This window comes from Mycteria americana, chromosome 6 (genome assembly GCF_035582795.1).
Source record: "Mycteria americana isolate JAX WOST 10 ecotype Jacksonville Zoo and Gardens chromosome 6, USCA_MyAme_1.0, whole genome shotgun sequence".
NCBI classification, from domain to species: domain Eukaryota; kingdom Metazoa; phylum Chordata; class Aves; order Ciconiiformes; family Ciconiidae; genus Mycteria; species Mycteria americana.
Window position 1 is genome coordinate 28,920,979 of NC_134370.1, and position 27,757 is coordinate 28,948,735.

At 40.4% G+C, this 27,757-nt stretch overlaps 2 protein-coding genes across 5 annotated transcripts in view; one reads left to right on the forward strand and one right to left on the reverse strand.

The window, feature by feature from the left end:
* Positions 1 to 12,573, forward strand: part of LOC142411361 (L-threonine ammonia-lyase-like) — a 31,052-nt gene extending 18,479 nt beyond the window's left edge. For all 4 annotated transcript variants that reach the window (XM_075505189.1, XM_075505190.1, XM_075505187.1 and 1 more), the window contains 6 exons: positions 295 to 391; positions 1,300 to 1,375; positions 2,083 to 2,208; positions 3,457 to 3,624; positions 3,938 to 3,995; positions 11,895 to 12,573. In XM_075505189.1, coding sequence (XP_075361304.1) covers positions 295 to 391; positions 1,300 to 1,375; positions 2,083 to 2,208; positions 3,457 to 3,624; positions 3,938 to 3,995; positions 11,895 to 11,993 — 624 coding nt within the window. In that variant the 3' untranslated portion in view covers positions 11,994 to 12,573. The remainder of the gene's footprint in view (positions 1 to 294; positions 392 to 1,299; positions 1,376 to 2,082; positions 2,209 to 3,456; positions 3,625 to 3,937; positions 3,996 to 11,894) is intronic.
* An 8,099-nt stretch (positions 12,574 to 20,672) lies between these two features.
* On the reverse strand, positions 20,673 to 27,589 carry TMEM254 (transmembrane protein 254). Its single transcript, XM_075505191.1, has 4 exons — positions 27,350 to 27,589; positions 25,789 to 25,892; positions 24,494 to 24,553; positions 20,673 to 22,126 (listed from the first exon to the last, which is right to left on the reverse strand). The coding sequence occupies exons 1-4, from the start codon at positions 27,455 to 27,457 to the stop codon at positions 22,006 to 22,008; spliced, it is 393 nt and encodes a 130-aa protein (XP_075361306.1). The 5' UTR covers positions 27,458 to 27,589; the 3' UTR covers positions 20,673 to 22,005.
* Positions 27,590 to 27,757: the final 168 nt, after the last annotated feature.

Sequence of the window (27,757 nt, forward strand, 5' to 3'; positions counted from 1 at the left end):
AGCCTGGGAAGCCTCCTGGCCCTTGGCTGCTTGGCTGGATTTAAGAAAAAGATGTGGGAAGACTCTTCCAAAGCAAATGAAATACAGTTCTGTGTTTTGAAATAGTTTCTTATGGGAAAAGTTTGTCCCTAAATAAGCCACAGGATAAGTTTAGTGTAGCACAGTTATTACGTAATTTGAAATTAATTGTTAATTTGAAGAGGAAATTTTGTGTAGCTTTTTTGGTGTCCACTTTGGTGGTGACTTCTGTTATAACTGGATCAATAAAAAAGTGGCAACACTTGTCTTCCCCAGGGGGTTGAATCTGAAAGTTTCCCTGTATTGCAACAGTCCTTAAAGGCTGGCCACCCACTTGAAGACCAGGCTTGCAGCAATCATCACTTTTATGGAGGTAAGAAAATGCATCATTCTTTTGAAGGTAAAATAAAGGTTGTAATTGATTTCTCCAACCGTATTATTTTCTTATTAATTCAGTTCAAATATATTTCAAAGGAAATCTCTGAAGAGTCAGAATTTAATTCAAGCTGTAAGAACAACTTCTGCCACATTTCCCCCACCACCACCCTGGGGTACAATGCTATTTCCAGTGCACGTGAAATGTTCCGGCGAATGCTTAGAAATATGAGAGTATTTATCTGACCATTGTGTTCACAAGCAGCATCTTAACCAGTGAAGTCAATGGGAAAGCTCTCGTGTAAAAGACTAATTTGTGAAAAGGCCGGAAAATGCAGTGCTGAAATATTTAGACTCACAAAACTGTTCTCAGGACAACAGTGTTTATAAATGATACAGTTGTTTCCACATCACTCGCTCAAAAAACCTCAACTGTTAAGCAATTTAAGATTATCCTGTTTACCTGATGTTCAAATCTCTGAAAGCTTTGGCTTATATGGGAGTTTTATAAACAAACAACTTCTCTCAGTAAGCTCTGCCCATCTCTGCACTCCTTTGCTAACTGTCCTGCTGAAGCTAACAAACCCAGCACCACACTTGGTTCTTCTCTCCTTCAAGCCTCGTTGAACAGCGAAAAGTGCTGGGCTGCAGGGTCACTCTCGCAGTGCAACTATGCCAGTGAAGAATCATAATTTTCTTAAAGGGGTCCAAAATGGCAAAATCTTCCTAAGAGATTTGGTCTTTTGTTACCAAACGCATTTTTGTGATATAAAAAATCAAGCAACTTAAGATCATATAACAGCAGTGTGCTGCGCTCATTAAGGGCACAAAACAGCCAGGACTCCAAAAAATGTTGAACTTGTCTAAAGCAGCCAGCTTCATATTTTTGTCTTTTGAAATCTGCAGATGTGAGCGGACTTTGCTTTGGCAGCAATTCTTTGCAGCTGACTGGGAAACTTGTGGAGAAAGTTGTTGCTGTGAGGTAGGTGAAGAAAAACAGTGAAATAAATAATACTAGGTGAACATTGTCGTATACGAAAAATGTGCTGTACCACCAGGGTATGGTGGTTCTTCATGTACAGTGAGGAGAGCAGGTTGGCAGGAGTTGCCATCATGCACACACCGTGAGAGCATGGTGGTGGTGGGGTGCCTTTCCTTCCAAGAGGGGCACTGAAGACACGGAACCCATAGAATCATAGAATATCTCAGGTTGGAAGATACCCATAAAGGATCATCGAGTCCAACTCCCTGCTCCTTGCAGGACTACCTAAAACTAAATCATGTGACTAAGAGCATTGTCCAGACTGACCCCTTTGACCAAAATTTCACCTGCTGCTAGTACCTGGTCATGCTCTGGGTGTAAAACTTGTTGTTCTTGTGTTCTACAACACTTGAAGGCAGCCTTTGACAAAACTCTTCCAAATCTTCACAGAAAGGCCAAGTTGGCAGAAAATACTTACCACTAGGATTTAGCTGGCACAATGGTTCTAGTAAAAAATGCCATCTTGTCTTTTAGTTCATAACAAGACTGAGATGTACATTCACCCCCAGCAGCGCAGCTTTCTGTAACACCACCTCGGGGTCGTATGTACCTGGGAAGATGGAAGGAATCCAGTTATAAATAAATGTATTGTCTTCTGCTTTTGGTAGCTCTTTTGTTTTGTTTTGACACAACTCTTTTGCTTTCAGGGAGGAGGACATCCTCATTTCAATGCTGAGATTGCTGGAGTACGAGCGAGTCACAGTTGATGCAGAAGGGGCCATTGGACTTGCAGCGTTGGTTGCAGGGAAGCTGCCCGAGTTGAAGGGTAAAAGGTACAGCAGCTCTTGCAAACAGGGAACTGTGGCAAAAGCATGGGGTTGAGTGCCTTAGTACCAGGAAACGGAGAGAAGCTACTTGTTTTATGAGTGACGAGGCAGTTCCTGCCCCTGAACTGGCAATGGTCTTACCTGTGGCATCTACTTCAGGCTGAAGAGACCACTTACAGGCCAGAAGACCATGTTGAACAAGACAAATGTCAGCCTGGAGACCTGAGAAATCTTGTCATTTTCCTGTGTTCTCAAATAGTTGGGGGAAAGGCAGTTACACACAGCTCCACGAGGCATGGTCACATCTGCAAGGAGAGCATCCTGCTCTTGTCAGCCCTGCTGCCTTCTCTCATTCCACTTGTGGAAATCAACACTGTCTGTGGCAGGGCAGGATCTAGGCTGTCTTCTGCAGTCGCTCAGTGACACCTGCCTCCGGCCCCGAGAACTCCTGCCCAGATAGTCAATGGGATTACCCTTGAGCTTAGTGTTAAATGTGTGGGTAAGTGCCGCCTTGCATCTGGGCTTGAGTACTCAGTACTTAAGCAGATTGAGCCTTGGCTCAGGACATAGTCCAGAATGTATTTAAACATACATGCACTCAAGACAAAAGAAAATTTCCAATGCACAGCATTGTATGCTAAAATACTGCTGAGGCAATTCTTCGGAAGAGGCTGACAGAGGACATACAGAGCAGCAACAAATTTCAATTCAGTACAGCTAAAATAAAAGGGAAAATGCAAAGGTTTGGTTTTAAAAAGGTCAGGTTTGACTCTGCAGAGAGAGATTATCATGGACTAACCATGTGGCTCTTCACTTGCTCTTCAAACATTTCTGCATTCATTTTGCAGCATGGAGATGGATTTAATTAATGATTACAGAAAGCCTTGAACATACATGTTGTCTAACCATTAAGAGGCTGAGACTCAGAACTTCCAGGGGAAAATGATGTCACATTTTTAAAATTTGAAACAGACCTAGAATTCTCCAGCTAGTTATCTCTAACAAAACTAAATCTCCAGGAAATGCAAAATGAAAACAAAGTTTCAGACCAACTAATGCAGCCAGCTTCTAGACTCCCACTGCCTGCCCACAATTGATACTGAGAGCCAGGAGCCCCTCTGCCATGTAATACATATTTATTGAAGGGCGGTCCTAGCAGATCTTGGGCTGATACTGAATACAGTGCCTGTGACTTATGGTTCCTTTGCACACACAAGTGCTAATCAAAAATCCCATTTTTCTCTCTGTTTTCAGAGTGGCAGTTGTTATATGCAGTGGAAACTTGGAATTACATTTGCTGCAACAGTGCATAGCTCGTGCCCTGACCCTTGATAACAGAGTGTGCAGATTTTCCCTTGTGCTTTCTGACTGCCCAGGAGACATTTCAAAGCTACTGGAGATTTTGGCTCGCGAAGAAGCAAGGTAAATCAGACTAATAGTAGGGAAATATAATCACAGAATAGCACAAAGATTATTAAAGATTTGAACATGTTTCCAAATGTTCTCTGAAGGCAAGTCTGTAAGTAACTAATTAATCAAAGGGGTTTTTTCTTGTTTTATTTCAGAAAAGCTTTTATTTCCTTCATTTTTGTTCCAATGTGAAAGCACTTTTGCAGCATAGAATAAGTGCCCAATACAGAAAGCAGCAAATAGTTACTGTCCAAACACTTACAGAAACTATTTTACAATGACAGAGGATTGTTGTGATCTCTAATATATCCCTTATTTGACCTAGAGTTTTGGATATCAAACAAGAACGCGCGTTTGTGACATCTGAGCTCTTCACTGTTGAGGTAAGATGAGATGCAATTTCAGTTTCTCTAGTAGTACTGGCCTCCCCTAGTTTATTCTGTTTTCCTATGTCTCTATATGACTGTGTTGAAGAAGTCCAATAGAGTGTGCACAGTGATTTAGGGAGCAGTGTGATAGATAATTTCTTCTGTGTTATGCAGCATCTTGCCTCAACAAACACTTAGCAGGCATACAAATAATACAGGAACTGTTTTACCTGCTGTTGCGACACCGTGGGTGAAATACTCCAGCTGTTACTATTGCCAACCTTCCGTTCGTGCGTGCTGCTGTGCTGGAGGCGGTGAGCAAGCTGCAGCATCAGCCCAGAACTTGAAGAGCCAGCTGTGTAGGCTGGCTGTAATTATCTGAGATCAATTTGCCTTAAAGCAATGCGGAGAACACCTTTACTCCTAAGGAATCCTCATTTTTAACTAGGGCTTCGGGTTTCATACCTTATCCACAAAAAGCACGGAGAAAAATCGTTGTTCCTTTGTTGAGTATTTGATACAGTAACAGTGAGGAGGTGTTATCAGTTAATGGCATCTCTTAAAAGGATCATCTGTTTCCTGGCATGTCTCTTATTTGAACTGGTGTGGCAAAGGTGTGGTTGCACTGATGTCATGCTACTGCTGTCCGAGTCCAACGTGACTTTGTGAAATCACAGGTGGAAGCCAAATTAGGGATCTTTGCTAAGCAGGCTCATAACTGGAATTCAGTAATGCTATTGAGTAAGCAAGTTCTTCCATTTTGGCATTTAAATCTGATTTCCCACCTGGATGCAAAAACTGGCTCAGTATTTTCACTTGCGGGTATAAAGAATAGGTTAGATTAAAGATGACTATAGCAAAGGACTACAGTGAAGTTCACGAATCTATTTCAGAACGTGATATCAGTTTTCTCAAGTGTCTAGGAATAAAACTACATTGTTCCACAGTCTGCCGTAACGATGGGCCAGCTTACTGGTTTTGGTAACTTGAAGTTAATGTGACACTGCACAGGGTAGACAAATCCCTCTGATAAGCAACTAACTTAGCTCTGAAAAACCTTTTTACTGAAGGCTACGGTCGACAAACCCTGTAACTCTTCTGAAGTTTTCAATGTGATTTTTATGAAGTAAGGCTTGTCATTTTTATTAATGCTACTAAGTAAATTAAACAAAATCCACTCTCTTAGGTTTTGATTGAGAATGTTAGAACCATTTTCCATTGCTCTTGCAACCTCTCCCAATGAGGCAATGTTATCAGAATCTGTAGTAAATACAGTCCCTGAATGAAAAAGTGCCACGTGCTACTGTCTGCACTTTACAAGCAATGTATTTTCACTGACTGTCCACTTCAAGAACCTGATAGTATTGTACTACAAGAGGGTTGAAGGGAGAAAATTGTGTCCCTGAATAATTTAATTGGATGTTGGATTTGCATGATAGCTTTTAATCAGCCTGGGAGAGGCTATTGGATAATTAGATGTGAAGTACAAAGTAGTGATCCAGATTTATAGACCTCAGTGACTCTGGAGGCAGCTCTGTCTGGTGACACCTAGTGAATCGTGGAGCTTTTCTTTGAAAACTAAAACAAGGGTAATCAAAAAGGGTAAAATATTGAATTTACTTTAAGCATTGAAATGAATTTGCTCTAACCAGACAGAGAAAAATGTACATATTTTCACAGTAAAGCTAATATGCGTGGGTGAGGTTTTGCTTTTTTTTGTTGCTTGTAAGGGCCAAAGCCGTGTCAGCAAAGCATTTTAAGCATTTGCTAGTAAAGCAGGCCTGCAAAGAACTTTGTATCATTTTTATCAGTGTAAATCACAACACATTAAATTAAGTATACACTTAAATCTGGATCAAGAACCAAAATTATTGTGTGTTGAACTGGTGGCAATAAGAAAGACATTACAGCTATACCCACTCCACTCTAACACATACTTTCGACTGTCGATACAGATGAAGTGTTTGACAGACCAGAGCAGTAAGTGTCGTGGTTTATTTGAAACACTAAATCAGTCCTGTCAAGATTGTAATCTCAGTATTTAATCATCCTTTTAGATTTACCCCTTCATTTCCAAAGGAGAGAAACTTTGCTTCTAGTCACTGCTTACCAGGAAGATAGAGCATTTTTTTTCCCTCTAGTGAAATGCCTTGCTGGGTTAATGTTTATTCATCTGGTGCGTGCTTGGAACACTCCATGGGAAGATCGTTGCTGATAGTCTGATTGCATGGAGTAGCAAGGACTTTCTAAAAGGAAGCTTTATGCTCAAACTACGCTTCTGGAAAAATAACTTTTGGAACATTTTACTGGCAAAAATAAGAGATTTTTTTTAATTAAAAAAAAGGATTATGGCTACATTAGATTCAGCTGATTCTTAATGAAGTGCCTTGGGCAATGGAATCGGTTGGTCACATTCTTTGGAACAATATGGGAGTTTCTTTTGGATACTGCCTGCTCATACCTCCAGTTTAGATTCTCTTTCCTTGTGGCTCGTACTGGATTTCTGTCTTGCAGTGGACTATGCCCTAATTCACTCTTACCTGAGCAGTTAGGAAATGGCTTCCAAAGTCCCAATATTGAAACAGATAATTCTTAGCAAATCATACAAATAACCAGTCTGGTAGGCTTCACATTTTACAGCTATTGAAGCAGGTTAGATGACCAGGATTACCTAGACAGAAATAAAGATCAGAGCTAAGAAAAAAATCATTTCGTATCACCAGCTAACTGGACATAGAGATCTACGGATTACCCAGTTTGTCGGAGGAAGCTCAACTTGTTTCTGTGAACTTCCCCTGTTCTTTATCAGTAATATTCCTCAGATTTGATGTGGGACAATTTATTGCTTAAATTGTTTCCATCTGTAAACATCTTTACAACCATTTAAATCCCCTTAATTTCATATTATTATTGACTCAGAGAGAAGTCAATGAGCAAAATCAATAAGCAACTTAATAAGGTAAGACCTATCTTTGCTATGAAGCCATGCAAGGCTCTGCTATAGAACAGCAGCTTGCCTGCTTTAATGAGTGTCTCATATTTGGACTCAGGCTGAAAAAAAAAATATCTTTGAGCTCATCAAGTTTCTAGAAAAGTCTTCTCCTCACCACTGAAACTGCAGCATAATCAGCCTAGCAGGTACAGGAGGGTCCTGGAACAGAACAGCGAGGACCTGCAAGTCTTGAGGTTCTCCAGCAGCTTTACAGAGAAGCAACTGCGGTGGCTGTTTTCCCTCTGACCTTGGTCCTGTTTGACGTTATGGGATTGTCTGGTCTGTTCACTTCAAACCTCCCGGGAGCTTAACTCTACTGTGGTTTTAAATAACTCAGAAGAGACCAGTCGTAAAAAGAACATCCATCACATTACTGCTCCCTCTGACTGTGCAACAAAATGCTAATTCATAAATCAAATGTTGCTTTTTCTGTATGATAACATTACACATTGTCCCAGCAGTGCTGGGTTTTCTGCTTCACTTTGTGTGGTGTAATACCTGTTTTTTCCATACAGTTTATTCACCTCAGGCCAGAACTCCATTAATTATTTTAGTCTGCTCTGGTCAATCTGAGTAAATTCCTTTGGGCCGTCTTGCGTTTTGTAAAAGGCCAGAGGAGAATATTTTGGATTAGAGTCCCCAGTTGCCAACATATTCTATATTATTGTCCTGTGAAGAGAATATAGAGGAGCACGCAGCTGTCCAGCTACAAGAAGGATGCTATAATTCCTAAAGCGTTTCCTGCATGACCTGGGCAAGACACTATTTCCATGCTTCAGTTCCCCATCTGCAAAACTGGAGATGTTTGGAGTGGGAAGTTTGACAACACATTTCTTCTGAGGCTCTCCAAAAGAATTTGGTCATTTTCTTTCACGGCATTCCACAGCAGACTAACGCGGTACAGAATAGCCTGCCCCAGTTGTAGAATAAGAACCTGAGCCCGGGGAGGCTAAGAGTAGACCTGTTGGATTATTATCTGACTTGGGTAATGTGATGGTAACCTGTTTGTGCTCGTGCTCACTCACCTGAATGCAAAAGTATGCCAAAAGGTAAGGGCTCCAGTTGCACAACCAAGTGACAGCTGTGGCAGCTGTTCCGCTCTTTCTCAAGAATTGCATTGCACTGACCTTGGGGACTATCTGGCAGCTGATCGCCAGACCATAAACTGAAGTCCTGTTGCCAAATAACCTGTAATGTGCAGTAACCTACACTGGGTGTTTACTGAATAATTCAGAAAATTGCCCAGTTGTTGATTTTTTTAATAGAAATTAAAAGCCTTGCTTTATTTATAGAACTGAAACCAGTGTATATAAATAAAGTTTTCATTTCTAACTCCAGTGATTTTCGTGCGAACAAACCTATACTGTGGCTGAGCATTGTGTATCATGAATATTAAGTTATGTGAATCCTCCGAGACCAACAGCTTAGAAGAAGAAGGTAAATATGGTTTCTAGGATTAAAGAAGTGGGATACAAAGGTTCACTGGGTGAGTCAGGGACATAAGGAATTGCACTAGCTGGGTACAATCTGTCTTTACATGGAGCCTGGAAAAGCACAAAAGACTGAAATCTTTTGATTGAGCAATGCTATTCACGTTTCCTCGGCTCTCTAGCACTGGCTCGGCATGTCCACCCGATATCTTTATTTGCACACACAACCTACAGATATCGGGCATCAGGGAGAGCAGAGGCACGCCAACTTAATTTTTAATATCTAGGAAAATACGACCTAAAGAGCAAAGTGCCCACATTTAAGACTTGCAGTTGAGGAGAGCAGAGGTGCCCACCCTGTTGCCTAAATTATTCAGCACAGAACTTTGCAAATGTCCTCCTTTTGTGAAGCTATGAAGTTCCCTCTCTTTGAAATGGAATTAATTCCTTTGAATATTTTAATTTATGCATCTGGATTTTGGTGTTGCACAGAGTAATAACTTGTGATCAATTTTTCCTTTATCTTTTTTTCAGCCTTCGTCCTGCTCCTTCAATTATTTCCAGTTATTAAATAAACCCCACAAGACATCAATATTTGGTGAAGACTGTTCTGTCTTCCATTACTTGTAGGCCTGCTATAAAAAAACCCAACAGGCTAACTAAGCCCTTAGGCTGGAATCAATCTTTAGATTACCTGCCACAGACAGCAGAACTCTAAATGCTGTGTGTGTCTAAGAACTCTAATCTAAAAAAGATCCATCTGGCTGGTTATTTTAACAGTCTTACAGGAGCAGATAATTTTGTTGTTGTTGTTATTATTATTATTATTATTTAATCCAGCAAGGATATAATATGCAGGAGAAAAAGGCATAAAATGTACTCATTTTTTGTTGGTGGTGGTTTTTGTGGCTTTTTTTGATATACAGAAAAGAAAGGTTTACTGTGCAAATATGGTCCTGCAGTCAATGACAGCTCTGCTGGATCAAAAAGCCTATATCTAGTACTGAGGGCTTATGGGTTCGAAACCCATAAAGTTAAGTTTTCTCTAGTTGTCATGGGTTATCTTGTCTGGAGTATAAGAAACATCAGGCAATAGGTTTTGTCATTTGTTCTTAAATGACCAATTTGGAGCACTTACTCTTAGCTCATCAGTAGGTATGCAACCTCCTGTAGCTAGTAGTACCTAGGTGACTATTCATCCAACATAAATATAACCCTTATATACCTCCCATGAATATGAGGGTTGCCCTGTTGGACACTCGTGTAAATCCTACTTCCCCGGTGAAGTGAATAAGAGAGAGGAGTTCTGTGAAGGTAAAACTGCAGTGTAAATTGGCTTAATCTGAGCAAGAAAGCAAATTCTTGGCTTCCTTCCTGTTTAGTGTAGTGTGCTCCTCTGTTCACTCCTACTGTCAGCAAATGTTCTCTCTTCCTCTATTTGACAAGTGTAAAAAATCAGGTAAATTTCTGGAGTTGTTATTGCTGCTGCTGTTATTACTTTTATATAATTCATTACGGCATATCACATGTTGGATGCTGTGCATGCACAGAACAAAAAGACAGTATTTATCCAAACTGTTTAGAAGCTCTCTGGCTCCAATCTATCCAAGTCTGTCTAGCTTCAATCATTACCAGAAATCAAAGGGCAGAGAGGAGGATAGTTAGCTCCATAAATCAAAATGCTTTCCCATGCTTGGTCCCAGGGCAGAGCGACTGCTTGCTGCCAAATACTCAAAGCTGAACCTGGCAAGTATGGACTGATTCCAAGTGCAACAAGTGATTTGCTCAGGACGAAACAGGCATGATTGCTGTGGAAGGGAAAAAAGTTTGCTTTATTTAATTACAGACTCAGTGAGAGAGAAGATATGACTGCAAAGCTTTAGGGATTTTATATGAGCCATGGAATGGATAATGGGTACTTTGGTGCCTAGGTATCCTTTAGATACTTTTCCCAATCTGTGTGTTCTCTCCTCTTCCCTCATTATTAATTGTCTTCTGTGACTGTCCTTCTCGAGACTAAATCCTACTTTTTCAGAGGAGAAAGAAATTAGCATCTAATTTGTGTTCCAAAGAACCAAACAAGAATAGAACTATGTTCAGGATAAGAGGCAAAGAATTACAGAAACAGATGAGAAATGTGGCTTATTTCATGATGGATATTTAAAAAGCTATAGCCAGGTTTCTAATTAAGTGAGCTCATAGCTGTTTAGAATAACCTGGAGTTAGTGTCTTATCTTCTCACTCAACAGTTTTGCTAAAGGTTTATTGTTATTTTAAGCTCATTCCCAGAAACACAAATTCACAAAGTTCTTATTTAGAAATGTCCTCATAAACATATTTGAGTAGAGACAATTTTATTTTTTGCCTTGTTGCTTTCTGTAAAGGATGCAGCTCTGACAGGAATATTATATACAGGGCATCTGTCTCTAGTAGTCCACCTTAAGGTTACCATGACCAGTTTTTCTTCTGTTCTCTGTAGATTTGCCTGTTACAATAAACTCTCTGTTGTTGCGCCGTGACTCATCTTGGAGCCTTTCCTCACTAGATTTCCATGTTTCTGTGAGGTCTTTTTTCCACACGGCACTTTCAACATCAGTGATAATTCCAGCAGGCTCAGCGGTGATGGAAGTTAGTAGTCTAAAATTGTGAAGTATCATTTTCCTTCTGCACCTGCACATCAGTGCCTCACCTGTGGTAGTGCCCAGATTTTCAAATGATGCAGTACGGATGTGAGGATGTAGAAAAGAGGGATTAAAGAAGAACTGAAAAAATGACATTGAAGTTACTGTCTTCAGTGGCTGCATGACAGGATTGTCAATAATACTTGTGGAGGCAAGTGAAAAATAAAAAGAAAACTATGAAGATTAGGTTTGCCTGGGTTTAGTTTGATTTAGCAGCAGAACAACCATAACAGAAAACTGGAAGTGAATCAATGAGCAAACAAAAAATCAGAGTAAAACAAGAAGGTGTGTGAGTAGATGAAACCAGCCAGAACACTGCAGAGATGATAAAGGACTGGGGATAACTCCATGAGAGAGAAGAGGAGCGGAATAAAAAAGCTTGAAGGATGGAACCAACACTGCCCAGAAACACGGGAAATGGGGTGAGGAAAGGGTCAGAGGTGGGTGCGGTGGCAGCAGCACCACCGTACATACACCAGGGAATGGAAAAGAGAAGCTGCTAATGGATGACCAGCAGTAGGCAAGTACTTGCCCAGGAGCCAGCAGAGGATCAGTCTATCTTTTTCAAACTTTGAAGGCAATAAAAAGTAGGGCTGTTGGAAGGCTTTAAGACCATGCAGAAGGGCTGGAAGAGCCCCAGATGTCTGCAATATCAGTTTTCTTACCTGCGTAGACAGGGGATGCGAGGTCCAGAGTTTTTACGTTGAACTGATCATTTTGCTTTTACGAGTGTATTTTAGGATTCCATTGGAAATGCCTTTGTCTGAGATTGCTGCCATGCCATCAGGAATGTTCCTAATTCTTTTCCCAGGTCACCTGCACCATGGAGACCAGAGACAAGATCCACACAGCCCAGCTGAGGAATGCGCTTCTGGAACGCTACCCCACAGCCGCCTGGATGGAGCGGTGATGGGCACAGCACAAGGGAAAGGGCCAAGGTCCTCTGACAAGTACTTTACAGAGCCCTAATCTTGAGGCATTCAGAACAAATATTATCTTTCAAAGCTGAACAGTTAGTGAATAGTTTCAGGATATTTATTTCCTGCTCAAAATGTAGTGAATGTCCTTGGGAATAAAGCTAAACTCAAAACTTTAGCTTAGCTAAGGGAAACTTCTAGTCTCTGCTGCTGTTGGAATTCAATAATTCATTATCAGCTGGCTGTCTGGATTTTGGCTAGTATGTAGGATCCAATGGCGTTCAGTAAATAAACAGGGAGAAGGCATTTTTCTTTATATCTGAATATAGACTTCTCAAAGGTCTTTTGATTTTGATGCCCCTATTTAAAGTTATGCAGCTCCTTCTGTTGGACTTTGCCATACTACTAGTACAGTAATTTTCTATTTCCAAGCCAGAAGCAGTTCTCCATTTGCTGAATCTGTTTCAGGAGATACATACATGTGTGTGGGTGTGGGTTTGAACACACTTCTGTTCTGATTTTTGCTATCAGGAACAATTATGCTAATAAAATGCAATTTAAACAAAAACAAAAAAACCCTTGGAAAAAAGCCAATATTATATTCACTTTTTTCCCAAGGGAAAATGATCCTATTTATAAAGTAAAGTTCCAAAGGATGTTGCAGCAATAAAAAAAAAAGTATTCTGAATATAATTAGACCGCATATGCAGAACAGAAATGTAATTCTTCCCTCTGCTTTTGGGGACTCGGTATAAAAAGCAGCATATAAAATGGCTTGTGTTTCTTTACAAAAAGGAGTGTCTCCACCCATGTGAATTTTTGAATTAGCATTCCACTGATCATCTTAGTCTGCCTAAAACAGACTCTATCCATCTCACCTGACAGATTAAGTACACTGTTAAGAGTGAAATATATTTAAAGGCCACATGTTAATAGCCAAAGACAGTGCCAGGAGAAGAGGAAGGCTAAGTCTTAGGCACATGGCTAATGCAATTAACAAAGAACACATTGACCTAAATACCATTTCCATCACTACAGGCAGAGACCAGCTAATAAGGTAACAGAGTGGGATGGCAAGAAATGTAAGAGAAATTCAGGCCCACTTCTGAATGTGTGTACAATAGTCGCCTTTCTACTTGGGCATAATTCAATTTAAGGCTAGCTGCAACAGAGCCAATACATACCATTCCACTTGGTTAAATTTAACCAGGATTGACCCAAATTTTGGGTGTAGGTATTTTGATGAGAGGTCTTAATCCTGCCTCTAGCATATCAAGTTGATAATTAAGTATATAAAATAAATATGATGTATTTAGCAATGCCCTAGCAGAGTCCAGCTGAAAATCCAGCAGGGTCAGAGTGAGTGTCTCCATGGGCTGCATGGGATCAAATCATTCCAGTTCCCATGTGCAGAGCTGGGTGACCTGTTGCTAGGTGTCCATGAAAACCAACTTTTACTATAGATTTTGGGGGAGAAAGATTCTGCAAGCCCATAGTGATGCTCCTTTGTTGTCATATTACGATTTATAATTTGAGCTTCCATCTTAGTCCTCCCCTGCAGTTAGGAATGGGCTTGCTAGTACATTTCCTTTCTTGGGTCTGCAGTGGGAAACTTTCATCTCTAAAGCACAATCAAGAAGTCACGTCAGGAAGAGGAGATGCCCTGGGATAGGCAAAAGCTTTATCTGCCCTCTCTTAATTCTAGTCCATCCGTAGGCTAGGAAAGGCATCATCCCGAGAGCTAAAGCAACCTAACCAGAGGGTCCCTATGGACTAAAAAGAACTAACTGCATATCCAATCTTATGCAGATCTCATCTGTATTGTATCTACTACTTATGGATATCCAGCTATAACTTAACTTGTGCCTGCAAGGTGGGACGAAGAGGGCAGCATTCTGGCTCTCTCTGCAGTATTTTTTTCTGGGAAATGGTCTGTTCCTTCCTTCTTATTGTGGCTCATGAAGGAGCAGGATTAGAGAAGAGACTCTCACAAATGGTGGACAAATAATAGAAGTTCACTGATTTGGTCTATTTTTGGAAGGACCGTGTTGGTTTGCACATGGAACTAAAAATTATTGATGCCCCAATGCTTAGTTTCTTTCCCTTCTTGCCATCCAGAACGATGGGTATCGGGCTTGGTCTCCAGAACACGTGCTGTAAATCACAGCCTGTCAGACACAACTCCTTTCTTCACGGTCAGAGGAGTTTAAGAAATCTGTATAGAAATATGTGATGACAGACTACATATTGTTTATGTCCTACTTCCATTGAAACAAGCAATGAACCACATCATCAAAGAGCAGATTTAGGGATGTAAACCCACTATAAATAAGGGTCTAATTATCCTCTTATCTCTTTTGGCAAAACTCTCAGGAAATTTTGAGGATGTCTCAGACCTATGTGAGAAGAAAATGGGACTTTCTAGCCAATGTTCTCAGTAGTGGCCAACAGCTTCTGCTGTGTGTACTTGGTTTATTGTCCTGCATTATCCTGGACTTTTTTTTTTTTTTTTTAGAAGCTCAGTGCATTAGTAACTTCTTTTCTAATCAATGGGAACTGCATTTATCAAGTCTTCACAAAACTGGGGCAAGAGAGGTAACAGAGCAACCAAAAATCAATGCACTCAAAATCACTGTATGATTTTGAAAATGTGTTTTGGGGGAAAAAAGGGAAAAAAAGAAAAAAAAGAAAAGGAAAGTGATGGCTAGAAGTTACTTAAAATGTCAAACATGATATATGCAGTTGGTTTTATTTTTATTGTATTAAGTATAAACATAAATTGTAAATCACTCTTCAGTGGTAAACACTTTACACGTGAATATAATGATACCAGAGCTGATTTCCATTCTATATTACTTTTATGCGAGTCCATTGGCTTTAAAGCTAAGATGAAATACTTCCAAGGGAAAAAAAATAAAAATTAAACATTTAAATGAATGTATGCAATTGGAAAGAATACTGAAATATCTAAAATGCTAACCTTTTTGCATTATGAAATATAATAGGGCTATGGCATTTCAAAGATCTAATAATGTGTTTTTAAATGTTTCATTTAAAGAAATATTTTTATATAGAGTGTTCTTATGTACCTTGAAAAAAATAACTTTACTGATTATGTAAAAATTTCCCAAATTGTTAAATCAGCAAAATGTAAATCTAAGCATTGTATTTACTTGAAAAAATAATTAAAATGATGCTATTCCACCTCAGCAATTAAAGATTTGTCATTCTCTCATATGGCACTGAGAGCAGCCTTGCATTAAAAATTCAGAGTTCATTTTTCTTCCTTTCTCTGCCATTGACATCGACACAAAATCCACACCATTCGTGCGTGCCGAGCTCTGGGCTGCCCGGGAGGTGAGCGCAGCTGGGCAGGACTGCTGCTCTTGCCCTGTGGAGTGGCATGGGAGACTACCAGACGCCTCAGCAGCATGGCTGGGTGAGCATCTCTCCTTACCGGCTTGGAAAGAGATTCTGTTTCGTGTACTGGGCCAGGTGCAACCGCCACCTTGCTGGTACCTGGCTGTGTTCCTGGGCAATGTGTAGAGTCTGGGTGCAGAGGTATCCTGGACTGGGCTTGTGTGTGTGAATTAAGTCCATGCTATCTGGTGAATCGGATCTCAGAGAGACTCATCACAAATATTGTGAACTTTGGTAAACCAGTCCTTCAATTTCAGGGTGCAGCAGGCTCCACCAGCTAAAACGCATGTTCGCGTCTCCAGTGGGAGAGGATGCTTTGACCCAGGTAATTCTGCTAGAGCTAAGCTACTTAGCTTTGGGAACAGTCCTATGAATACAAGGTTTGTCAGGGACACAGCACAACTTCTTCCAAGGACCGATGCAAACAAAGCATGTCTTTAATTGAAAGAAAATCTCTTCCCACATGGATTCCTTAATTTCTTCAGCCAGGTCCTGTAAACTCTGGATTAACATCTAAAGCTCTGCCAGTACATGTTTACATAGCATCAGGAGAAGTTCATCTCCCCATGCAGGTGGCGTGTCCTCACAAGTAGCACGTTGCCATCTAGCCTACTACTTTTGGAAGATTTACAAACATGTGTTCCTCCTTCCCATCTGAAAATGCAGTAAGTGTGTTTGACATGCTATATCAAACTTTTGCTAGATCCGGACCTAGGCATGCAGTTTAGTGATCCGAAAAGGAAACTGCAAGATGCCGGGGCTGGGCTGTAATTCCTGCCAGTCATTTATTTGATGTCCTTGGTTCTCCTGTCACCTTCTTCGCTGTTTTTTTAACTGTAAGCAGTCTGCCACGTGTAGGACATTGAAGTTTGCAGAGTTTTTTTCTATTACAAACCTTTGCTTTTGTGTGCTCCCAACTTTTTGCTACATCCCAGTGGAGGGGGAATCCTGCTGAATGTCATGCCCTCCTGAGCTGATGGATTTCCCGTTGTTCAAAAGCACTTTATTTATTTTAAATAAAGCTGCAGCAAAAATCGGTAGCTGTGGTTGGAAAACAGTCTAATAAAATATGAATGCTTTAAAGTAATTCAATAATGATCATACATAACAACAGGGTCCCTAAACCCATGCAGCCTGTCTCTCTGACTGAAAGGAAGAGCTGGGCAAGTCCTTTAAGGGGCAGAGCCAGATCAACCACACCTGAGTGCATCCACAGAAAGGATATGAGGGGCTTGCCCTGCCCCTGGGGGAAAGGCTGTGTTGGTGAGGAGTTTCAGCTGTACTGTTGTCTGAAAGCTCTTCTAGATGCAGGTACTCTTAGGTGCCTTTGTTTTTTTGGTTTTTTTTTGCAACTGTGAACTTTTTAATCTTTCATGTTTCTGAAATTTGTGGAAAAGAGTGTTGTTTGCATGTGGTTTTTGTTCTGATAAGGAGTCTAGAGTGTCTTTAGGAGGAGATTTTTAACTTGGTGTGGTTTCTAAACTTAGTAAATTGGTCTCCCTGTCTATTCCCTCAAGGGGCACCTGAGAGGTTTTGCTTTGGGAGAACAGTCTCGAAGAACACTGATAAATGGTACAACGGTATTCCTTATACCTCTCTTTTCTCCTCTCCCCTCTTCTTTCCCAGTCATGCATGTGCTGTAATTATGCTTGGAGTTGCAGGGGCCTTGTAAGGTCTAGTACAGTATGTGGATTGTGCCATATTACTGCCTCTCCTCTCAAAAGCAATAGTAAAGAAATGTTGAGGGTTTTTTTGCTTTCAACAAACCATGACAATTTCTTGAGCCGTTCATGCAGGCCTTGCATACAGGCACCACTCTGAATAAACATGCTGCCAACAAGATAAACTGAATGTATAGGCTGATGGCCACATGCTAAAAGTTTTCATTAAGTCCTCAAATGAGTGGAGTCATTAAAAAAAACCTCTAGAAAAAAATCTCTTTATTTTGTATGTGGAGATCACCTCCTGGGAGGCAGGGGAATAAAAATGTACAAGCTTGTAATTAACGAGCAAAAAAGCAAATTATTTTTTTAAACTGCGTAGCATTATAAATAGTGAAGTGAGACTGATGGCCTCATTAACAAGGGCTTATATACAACAGTACTGTAATTAAAAAATGTGAATTGATATTCCCCTCTCTTCAAACTTAAGGTATAAATACAGAAGGAACATATAATTCAGATTCTCTCATTCATGGAAACATTACTGCATTAGTTACTTTTTTCTTTGCAAAGGTCATTTGCCTGGAAGCCTTAAAATCAGTGAGCTAAAAGTTGCTTTCCATAACATGTTCCTCTAAAATCTACTGTATTTCTGTGGAAGGTCTGCAATTTCTGCCCCCCACCCCAGAGCTCATGCCAGAATGCCCACATGCAGCGGCCTGTAGGACTTCAAAGACCTTGCTTATAGTGGTTAAACTTACTGCAGACGCTACGACAATGGTCAAGGAGGCCATTCCCCCAGCTTTAACTGGGCTCTGTTGCCATTCAGGAGACCAGCTGCCCAGCCCCAGAGCAAATTAAATGTCCTTAATGAACCAACACTTGGGTACTTCCAAAGGCTGGCCCAGTTGACTCCTGTTGTGTTTAGAAAAATCTAGGTCAGCATGAAAGAGAGGCAAAGCAAGACAACATATTGTGATTCTGAGAGAGGTTTTTCATCGCTCCCTTGCAAAAATGAGCTACAGCCCATAAGGCTTTAGAAACAGAGCTTGGAAACAGATGGGAGACATCTCATTGCCTCTGTTCAGGCTCGGCAGTTTCTGAGCTGATGCTTCATTTCCTGACCCAGCTTCTCATCAATAGAGCTTGATTTGAGCAGTGATTTGCCAAACATGCTCATCCAGATTGCCTGCCTTACTTTAAGAAGTGCATTACACTCATTTCCATATATTCCATATATTATGATTTAAAGGCAAAAATGGATCTGGGTAGTTTCTTTGTGGTTTCTCCTGCAACAAAGTTACCAAGCAATCACAGCATAAAAGCACTGTAGTTATCTGTGACTTGTATGAAATTATTTCTTTTGATCACCCATGCAGGTCAAATAAATAATGCCTTAATTTTGTATATGCCTAGAAAAAACAGGCACTGTTGTTTTAAGTTTTCTTGGCATCTACTTTACATTACTAGCATAAAGCATACCCAGTTTTGCACATAGGCTTTCATAGCAAGGTTTTTTTCCTTATGTTTTCAATTTGAAATGGGTGGCTAAACAGTATTTATTTCTCTTCAGTACTGTCAACAGCCTAGTTGGCAGAAATACGCATCCTGAAAAACCTTTCTTAATGTCAGCTTAGCTTTCTTGGTGATTTACCTTCTTATTTAGTCGTGCTCTTCAATAGTAAAAGCCCTTCTGTAAGGTTCATTTGGTTTTCCTTTTGGTGGGAAGTAATATTTTGAAACCTTTTTTTTTTTTTTTACAGTGAAGTACTAACATTTTCAAGTATTTTTTGGCAGGCTTGGTGGGTTGGGTGTTGATGTGGGAGATGGTTTGACACTCAGCCTAGCCTTTGAGCTGCTGTAAGAACATAAGGGTATGCTTCTGTTGCTCTCCCCTTTTGTTGTGGAAAGGGTATTTTGATTGCAGTGGAAAGAATTGCTGTACATGTTTAAGAGTAATCCTTTATTGTCGCTATTAGGATAGCCTGGAGAAATGCTTATGCCTGGTGTAGCCAGCGCTGTTTCTGAAGAGCCAGTTACTAGCCATGAATATATATCTCTGTCGGCTTAGTGAGTTGTTGACCTAGATTCATGCTTCTGAAGGCTTTTTTTGACTAATAATTTTGTAAAGTATTATGGTATGTTTATCTTGCTGTGATGTTAGGCACACTATAAACAAATATTCAGAAATGATATCTCATTATTTTGAATCTTCTCATTCTGCAGGTTTCTTTCTTTTCCTCAAGGCCATTTTACGTTAAAAGCTAGTCAGCATTGCTTATCCCATGCTTCTCAGATTTTGCGTTAGGGATCTCATGGGCTTCAAAAACATTAGAAAACAGGCATCCGTGCTACTTGCAGCGCTGGGACAGAGGCTGAGAGTAAAGATTTTTTTGTATTTCTTTATTTTTAAAATGAGTGGAAAAACTGAACTGCTGCCAAACAAGGGTAGGGAAAAGAAAATGTTTGAAGGGAGATGAATACAACATAGTTGCATTTCTAAAAAGTTTGATAAGCAATGCCCAACAACCTCCAAACAGAGAGCTGCTGAGATCTGTCAACCGAAAAAAACCCCAAACAGACAAACAAACAAAAACCCAGAGAGGCTTCAAAAAAAATCTGCTGATGCCAGTGTCTGGCTAAAACTTGTTCTAACTTGTAAATATTTTTTAACTAAGGCTTAATAATAAATTCACTACAATTTTTTTCTTTTATAGCTTCCTTGGGCTGCACTGAGGAAGCTTTTACCATTGCATCTCTGAAGAGAAGCCCTTCTAATTAAGTTGAGTCTAACAGCAAGCTGTTAACTTGTCAAAGCTGTGATTTATCTATAGCCATTCCAGAGCCCGCGCGCAGGGCTGTGAAAGCTGTGATGGTGAGCATCACAAGTGCTTGGGGTGCAGACTGGTGGTGGGAGGGGAAGCTAGCGTAGTAGTTCTGACCTTATTTACAGCTCCACTGATGGAAAGTGAATAGTGGCAAACAAGAACAGACAAAAATGCCTATTAAGAAAAGTCTTTTACCACCATTCCTAAGTCTTTAACTAGCCTTGGTGTTATTGTTACACCTTTTCCTCTGTACAGGAACATCATAATGAAAATGTTGAACCAAAGTTATTCCTTTTATACCTTCACATTCTTAAGTTAACGCTCATTAAACATTCAATTAGAATTCATCTTGAAACACAAAGTATTATACCTATACATGTTTTAATGCCACGGAGAATTTTTTTTTTTAAAGACAAGTCCCATCAATACCTTGCCCTGTTAGAAATACTAGACTTCCGTGGGACTTACTCTGGAAAGCATACAGCCAGCTGATCGCATATGTTCCAAGTGTGAATATTGATAACAGGTATAAAGATGATGCCTATATATTTTGTATAGACATCTATTTCCAGGATAAATCAAAAAGAAAAACAACTTATTTTAAACTTTTTTTAAAGTCTTTATTCCAGGGTCACAGACTAAGATAAAAGGTTACACCGTAAAACATAGCTCAGGCTCTTCACATTCCTGTTGTATTTCTAGCCACTAAACAAGAGTTTCTACTTCTCCACAAAACGTTAATGTTATCAGTTCACCATTTAAAAAAAAAAAAGCCCACAACAAAACAAACCACCATTTCAAACCCTTCAGTTCTCCATGCTTTTAGTACCCACTGAAAAGCAAAAACTTTATGTACCTGTGCTTGAATAAGACTTCTCCATCAGAAGTGTCCCAGTCTGTAGGTATTGCACAAGGCATAAGTTTATTTGTTACTGCCTCATGGAGCTCTTTGTTAGAGGAAGAACAACCTTTTCTTGTCCTTTCTTCCAGAACAGCAGCACCACAGGTGGTGTGGTGAGACTTCTCCCCACACCATAGTTACTATTTTAAATAGTTATTACTTTTAAAAGTGCTAAAACAAGACAGGCTAAATTCTTATTAAAATATTCAAAAGTAAGACACTAAGATAAAAGGCTCACTACACATACAGGAAGCACTCTGAGGGGTGCTTAAGATGGTCTCTCAACCATAGATTTCATGACATTAGCATCTGGGGAACAGTGGTGTATGTTTACTCACTAAGTCTAATTTAATTCACAAATACAAAAATTTTCAGCTAGGTTTTTGGAATGCTAATTGATTGTTTTCTTTTTTCTTGGATAATAAATTACTTTTGGAAAAAGCTGCCCTCAAAGCTACAGGATTACTCCTTTATTCTATACTAACTCAAAGATTTAAATCTTCATTCAAAAGATGAAGTCATGCTGCATGAAATTTAAGGCACATGTATTAAACCAAGTTAAAGTGCTTTACGTTTCCAAGCTCATCACTGCACCTCAACCTGAACTGAGACTTGGTCTTTTTAATGTGCCTGCAGCAATACAGTGGTCTGTCCTTTGTGGAAGAAAATAAGTTGACGAAACAAAGTACAAAGACCAGGCTCTAAAAACAGCAGCAACAAAGCCAGTAAAATGTCCTGTAGAGAAAATATAAGTAAATATAAATCCTATCACAAAACAGGTGCAAGCTGCCTTGTGGCTGTAAATAACTCTCCCTGTTGTAGAAGAAAATTCCTCCACATGAAAAGGTAATTTATCAACCACTCCTGCCAGCTGTCAGGGACTTTTCAATGACAATCAGAGTATACAATCTATGTGAAAAACTGCAGAGGAGCAACTTTTGGCTTCTTGCTTAATAAACGGGATTAAACTTTGGCAGTGCCAAGACTGAAGGGCTGAATTTCTACTGAACTATCCACAAGGCCCTGTGAATTATAATTGTCTTGTTTAGTAAGAGGAGAGTTACTTAGGTAGAAGGGCACTGCATCATGTAGCAGGAATGTAATTTAGCTAATTACAGCACCTAGACATGTAAGTGAGGATATTTTCTGAAAAATGAGGATGAAGAATGGGAGAAGTGACTTCTTTCACTGTCTTCTAGTAGTGCTTCTTGGCTGAAGGTTTGTAAGACACCAGAAGACCAAAGGAAGCGTACCCAAATAAAAGTGTCTGAACGAACCATTGAAACTGAATTGCCGGGTCAGTGATTCCTTTAGATCTGTAACATTAACAAAAGCATAAAATTAGTCAAAAAAACTTATGGTCTTGCAGACTGTACTGTGATACTTACAAAGTAAGGTTAGATATTTCTACCCATCCTTGATACATCAGACTTGACTAGAACATTGGCATCATTAATTTCAATCTACTGAGACTTATTTCCTGTACTAACTAAACATACTAGTTTTTGTGATTTTAGTGGATTTTAAGCTACCTACAAAACAAAGGTTCTTTCAGAGATTTCATGCGTACAATTTCCTCAATAATATATAAATTGCAATCTCGGTCTCTGCTATTTGAAATGACTTATCCTAGAAGTTTAAGTACAAAGAACCAAGAAATTAGAGTAGCTTAATCCTAATCTTAATACACAAGTCTGTATATAACTTCTTGTTGACTACAGTCACTGAAGGTAGACTGTATCCTAGCAGGGCAAAGAGGCCTGACAATTACGGTGCGATGCAGGATGGAGAAGCACTGTTACCTGAATTTGTGGCTAGAAAAATACAGGTACAGGGGGTTGAAGACACCTGATGATTTATGAAGTGAAGACCTTCCTATGTCAGTTAGTTTTAACTTAGCATATGTGAATTTTTCTGTACATTACAGAAATTGTCACCTTTTCCTCCACTTCATTGTTGTTGAGAAATGCTACTGAATTTTCAGAGAAAAGAATGAGTATAAACATGATAGCAAACCCACCGGATTTCACATTTCCAGTAAACAATTATGTCAAGCGTAACTGTGCTCCAACTCATTAGTTTACAAGGGAGCTCCCTCTACTGACCTTTGCTAGAACAGTTCAGCTGTTAATTGTTCCGTAGCCTCTATGCATACGAAATGATTGTGCAGCAAGTGTTGATTAACACAACATTTCTTAATGTTCATTCTTAAACTATGAACATTAACTATGAACTATGTCTTACCAGCTATGAAACCCTTTTTTTTATATAATCCAAGCTGCAGTGTTTGCAAATGAGTGCAGAAACTGGAAAAGTAGGGCTTAAGGAATTTACCTGCTTATATAATGCAAGCTGACTTGAATAGACCATATGCAGAAATACAGGCCAACAGCCAATGACAACTGACTAACAAATTTGTATCTGCTTCCTCCCTAGCTCTTCCTCATGCCCCTTTGTGATGTTCATAAGTAGCCATCACTTTTACATCAGTAAAAGGTATATGGTGTTTGGTGCTCATAGTAAAGTACAACTGTTTAGTAATCTACGGAAGTATGCCTGAAGAGATGATGATGGGCAGGCAATCTAGGCTCCCTCTTTCTTATGGGCTTGAACCCTATTCTGTAAAACTTCATTACTTAACTTGATTACAATACACCCATTTAGTACATTCAATGGTAATCAATTTCCCTCATACTTAAAAATCACCTTAAGCCTATATACCTATCTATCTGCAGAATGAGAGTTAAAGTTTTAACTTTAAAGCTACATAATTTAAAACTGGAGCCTGGTAAAAAAATTTAGTACTAACTCCCATTCTGAAGGCAGAAAATGTTCATCCATATTCTATTACCTTGAGAACCACCTTAAATAGCTTTCCATGGAGTAAAATCCCTTTGCCTCCAAGAGAAGGCAACCTGAGAAGCCTGTGACAGACAGCTGTGAACTGAACTAAATGAAGTGGAAACCCACCATTTTTATAATGGCAAACAGACTGTCCATCTACTCTGTACAGCATTAAAACCAATACCTATGTTCTTCTGAATTATTACAAACAAAATTCAAATGAACGGAAGGACGATGTGTTTGGACAGCATACCTTTCCAAATAATTTGTTATCCTAACATAAGACTTAGTAGGCCTTACTTTTATAGTCCTATTAGTTGAAGTATTTTATACCACAAAGCTGCAGATACAAATAGATCTTAAATAGTCCCAAATGGAAGGGTCCAATTGTATTCTCACAATATAGATGCAATCATTTAAGCAGGTAATTAGCAATCTCAAAATTCTGATGAGGTAAGATCTGATGAACTTACAACACCTGAACTAATCAGACTATTTCTACACTACCTGTTGTTCCCTCCACTTCCTAAAGCGCAATGTTACCCAGTAAACAGCGAGTTCAGAGGCAGACAGACAAGCTCTGGCAAACCTTGCTGCTGCCAGTTCTGCAAGTTGCCATCCCTTGCTTTTGTCACCCTGTACAACAGTAACCTTTAGCAGAACTTGCAGTAACCTCTTGTGGAGGATAGCAAACTATCACTGCAGCAAGAATTTTATCAGTATCCTCTGAACTAATATTACTGTTGAGAACCACCAAAATCAGTCTGTTGCTTATGTCACTTGTATCAGAAATCCTTTTCAGAGAATCTAGGTTGGGGTGAGGGGAGGGAACAACTTACTGGCATAACTTAACACCGTAGAAGGCTTCTACTATGTGAATCAACCAGGATACCCAGAACCTAATAAAAAGAAAACATGTTTTATTTTGTTGAAAATTAGGGAGAAGACTGTTGTATCCAAGATACATTATGCAGAGAATGTAAAACTGGAAGCATAGAAGTGACATCTCACTTTAAACTAGAAAGTGAGGCGTGTTTCTTAGCTTAGAAGAAAAACCCATGTGTACTCTTAAAAGAAACTAAAGTGCACTGAGAAAGTTAGAAGAACTGTAACTCATGCAATATGCCTGGATCTGCCATTTCAAGTATCCACTGCATGTTTCCAAAACTTTCAGCACTTGGATTAAGCCAAAAAGGCAAATGCTTAGTGAAAGCAGTACAAGTTAATCTTAGTTAAGCATGCAAAATCTATCCTTTTACTTACACAAGTATTTTTAGCGGTCCTAAAGAGTTACTGAAGTTTTTATAGATTTAGTTCTATGAAAACAACTGTATGTATAGATTCAGAATATATAATATGACTTGATTAGTCAAACTTGGTCTACAAATTTTCATATAGAAGCTTTTTTTAAAAAAAAGTTACACAAGATATTCAGTTAGGATCAATTCAATACCTTGCTAAAGCAAAAGATGCTCTAAGCAAAGATGAAGGCTTATTGTCTACATGATGTATGGCAAAATAAACAAGAAAGTCTTGCTGTCTTCCTGTCTTTACAGGAAGTCAGCAAGTGAGGGACCAGGTTACAGTGTTTTCCAGCTCTTTGTTAATTAAAATAACAAAACTAAGTTTTGTAACCCAGCAAGACTTAGGACTATGCAGTTTCTTCAGCAGGTTATTTCTCGCGTGGGCAGGATCAGGATAAGTTAGTAGCAGGGTAGAAAATGTCCTTTAATTGAAGCTGGGAAAAGAAGACTCCTAAAGAAAGAATTAGACTACTTGAGTAACAATTTGACAAAAGAACCACTTTTGGGAGGTGTTACAAATATAAGTTTACATACGGACTAATAACTGTCTCCAAAAGTAGTATCTTAATTTTTATTTCCTTTCTCACTATAACAACACAGATGCCAAATTCTAAGTTGAATTTTTAAACTTTCATACTGGTCTTAGTGTGTCTAGTCTTCTACATACTTATTAGCCCACACCCGTAGTTGTAATGAGCTTGGAAGGAGAGCTCTTTAAATGTAATTACCAACTGGGTTACAGTAAAGCTTGTTAACACAGACTAAGCAGAAGAGTCAGAGAGATGCAACAGGAGAGATGCAAAATAATTATGCAGTGAAATGTAACTTACCCATAGCATACCCATTTGTGGTGGTTTTCCACTAAGTAATTAAGGAAGCTACCAAATATTCCCAAATAACTATAAGGTATAGTTGAAGGCCAAAGCGTTACCCACTTAAATAAAAAAAAAAAGTCAGTTAGATTACTTCAAGGTAGAATTACTGTCAATTTAACCTTCAAATTAGCTTTCTTTTTCTCCTTCCACCCCCCATGTCTGTCAAACAAGATTTAGGGCTCGTCTATTCATAGTACTTCAGCTCTTTCATTCCATTAACCTTGTCCAGGACCCATATTCTTCAACAACAAGACCACTAGCCTTCTAAAGCACACCTACTTGAGAAGATTCAAACCTATGAAATTTATTTTCCTTGACATACACGATGCCAAGGAAAAGTTCAAGGTTGCTATCTGTGTACCAAGAGCGCATCTGCACATTAAGTGGCATTTAAGTTGTAAGCTCATTACCTATTACACACAGTAGCAGCAAAAAATACATTGTCTCTGTCCTGAAGAAGTTAATCTGATGCAACTGACCTGAAGAATTCAGACAATGACTAGACTGAGAAGGAGGAATAACTATTTATTTGTAACTAGGGGATCAGCCTTATTTTGTCCCTTAAAAAAGAAAATGTCAGATTTTCTTCTATTTTGAACCGGGCACAGAAGATAATTGAGCACGAAGGCCAAGACCAAAGATGCACACAGTGTTCAGGTATCTTTCCTGTCACTGAGTTGTCTGCAGTGCTTATCGCTGTCTACCTTTATTTTCACAAGCTGTGGAGGAGAAGCAGGGAGTCAGTGAGCTGTGCACTTTAGAGTCCATTGGGGATGCAAGGTAAACACTACGCTAGGCCAAAGTTCATGCTGGCTTATCTTTCCTCTGGTATCCATGCTGCAGTTTCTAACTATATGTAAATTCAGCTATGCCAAGGATGTGGCAAAACGATGGATTTAAACAGGAAATCTGCTTAAAGCTCATTCTGTTTCTTGAAACGGTCCAAAAGCTGTTTTGTGAGCTCTTTGGCCTGCCTTGACCGTCATTTTTTTCAGCAGTGGTTTCAATTTTGTGAATGTTGAAGACGCTTTCACAGGCTACCTGCAATGCAAACTCACACAAGCTACAGCACCTGGGTGGTTGCAATCATACCCAGACAAGCTGTATGCCTTCAGTGCTGCAGCCTTGCTTTGCTTTGGAATCCAGTTCTCTTATTTTTTTCTCTGAACTGCCTTCACGGGTGTGTTCAGCTCCCTCACAAGCTGACCTGGCCAAAGCAGCGTTTTTAGTTTCCTTTTTCTCCCGGTTTATTTCAGAAAGTGGCGTTTCCATGGTCACGGGGACTACTAAGGAAGCCTGTTCCACAAACCCTGCAGCCTCCGAGCTATCTGCGAGCCCCGCTGAGGGCCGCCGCCGCCTCCGTGGTAGCAGCAAACCCACGGAGGCCCCGATCTGGTCCGTGAGTTTCGCGGCTACAGCTCCGAGAGTGACGGGGAGCTGCTGCAGGCCCGCACGTCTCGTCCAGGGCCCGCGGGGTCCCGCCGCCCCCGCCCCGCGCCCACACGCCGCTCCTTACGCCGAGGAGGATCATGCCGAAGGTGATGGCGATCATCCAGATGAGCCGGGAGCGCTGGAAGTGGCAGCTGCCATCGCGGAGCCGCTCCGCGCCCGTCACCGCCGTCATCCTGCCGAGGCCGCCGCCAACCGCCGCTCTGCGCGCCGTGCCCCGCCGCCGCTAAGGCCGCCGCGCGGGGGGGCGGGGCCGGGGCCGGGCCGGCGGGGCCACTACGCTTGGCGAGGGGTGGCCCCGGCCGCGCGGGGGCGGGGGGGCGGTGCCGCGGCGCCGTGGTGCCGCTGACGCACGCCGGCCGCGGCCGAAGAATGCGGCGGAGCCTGGCAGGGCCGGTTGGGGCCGGCCCCGGGCGTCGCGCGGGGAAATGGCGGTTGGGGCGGGTGTGGGAAGCGCGAGGCCGCCTGTCGGTAG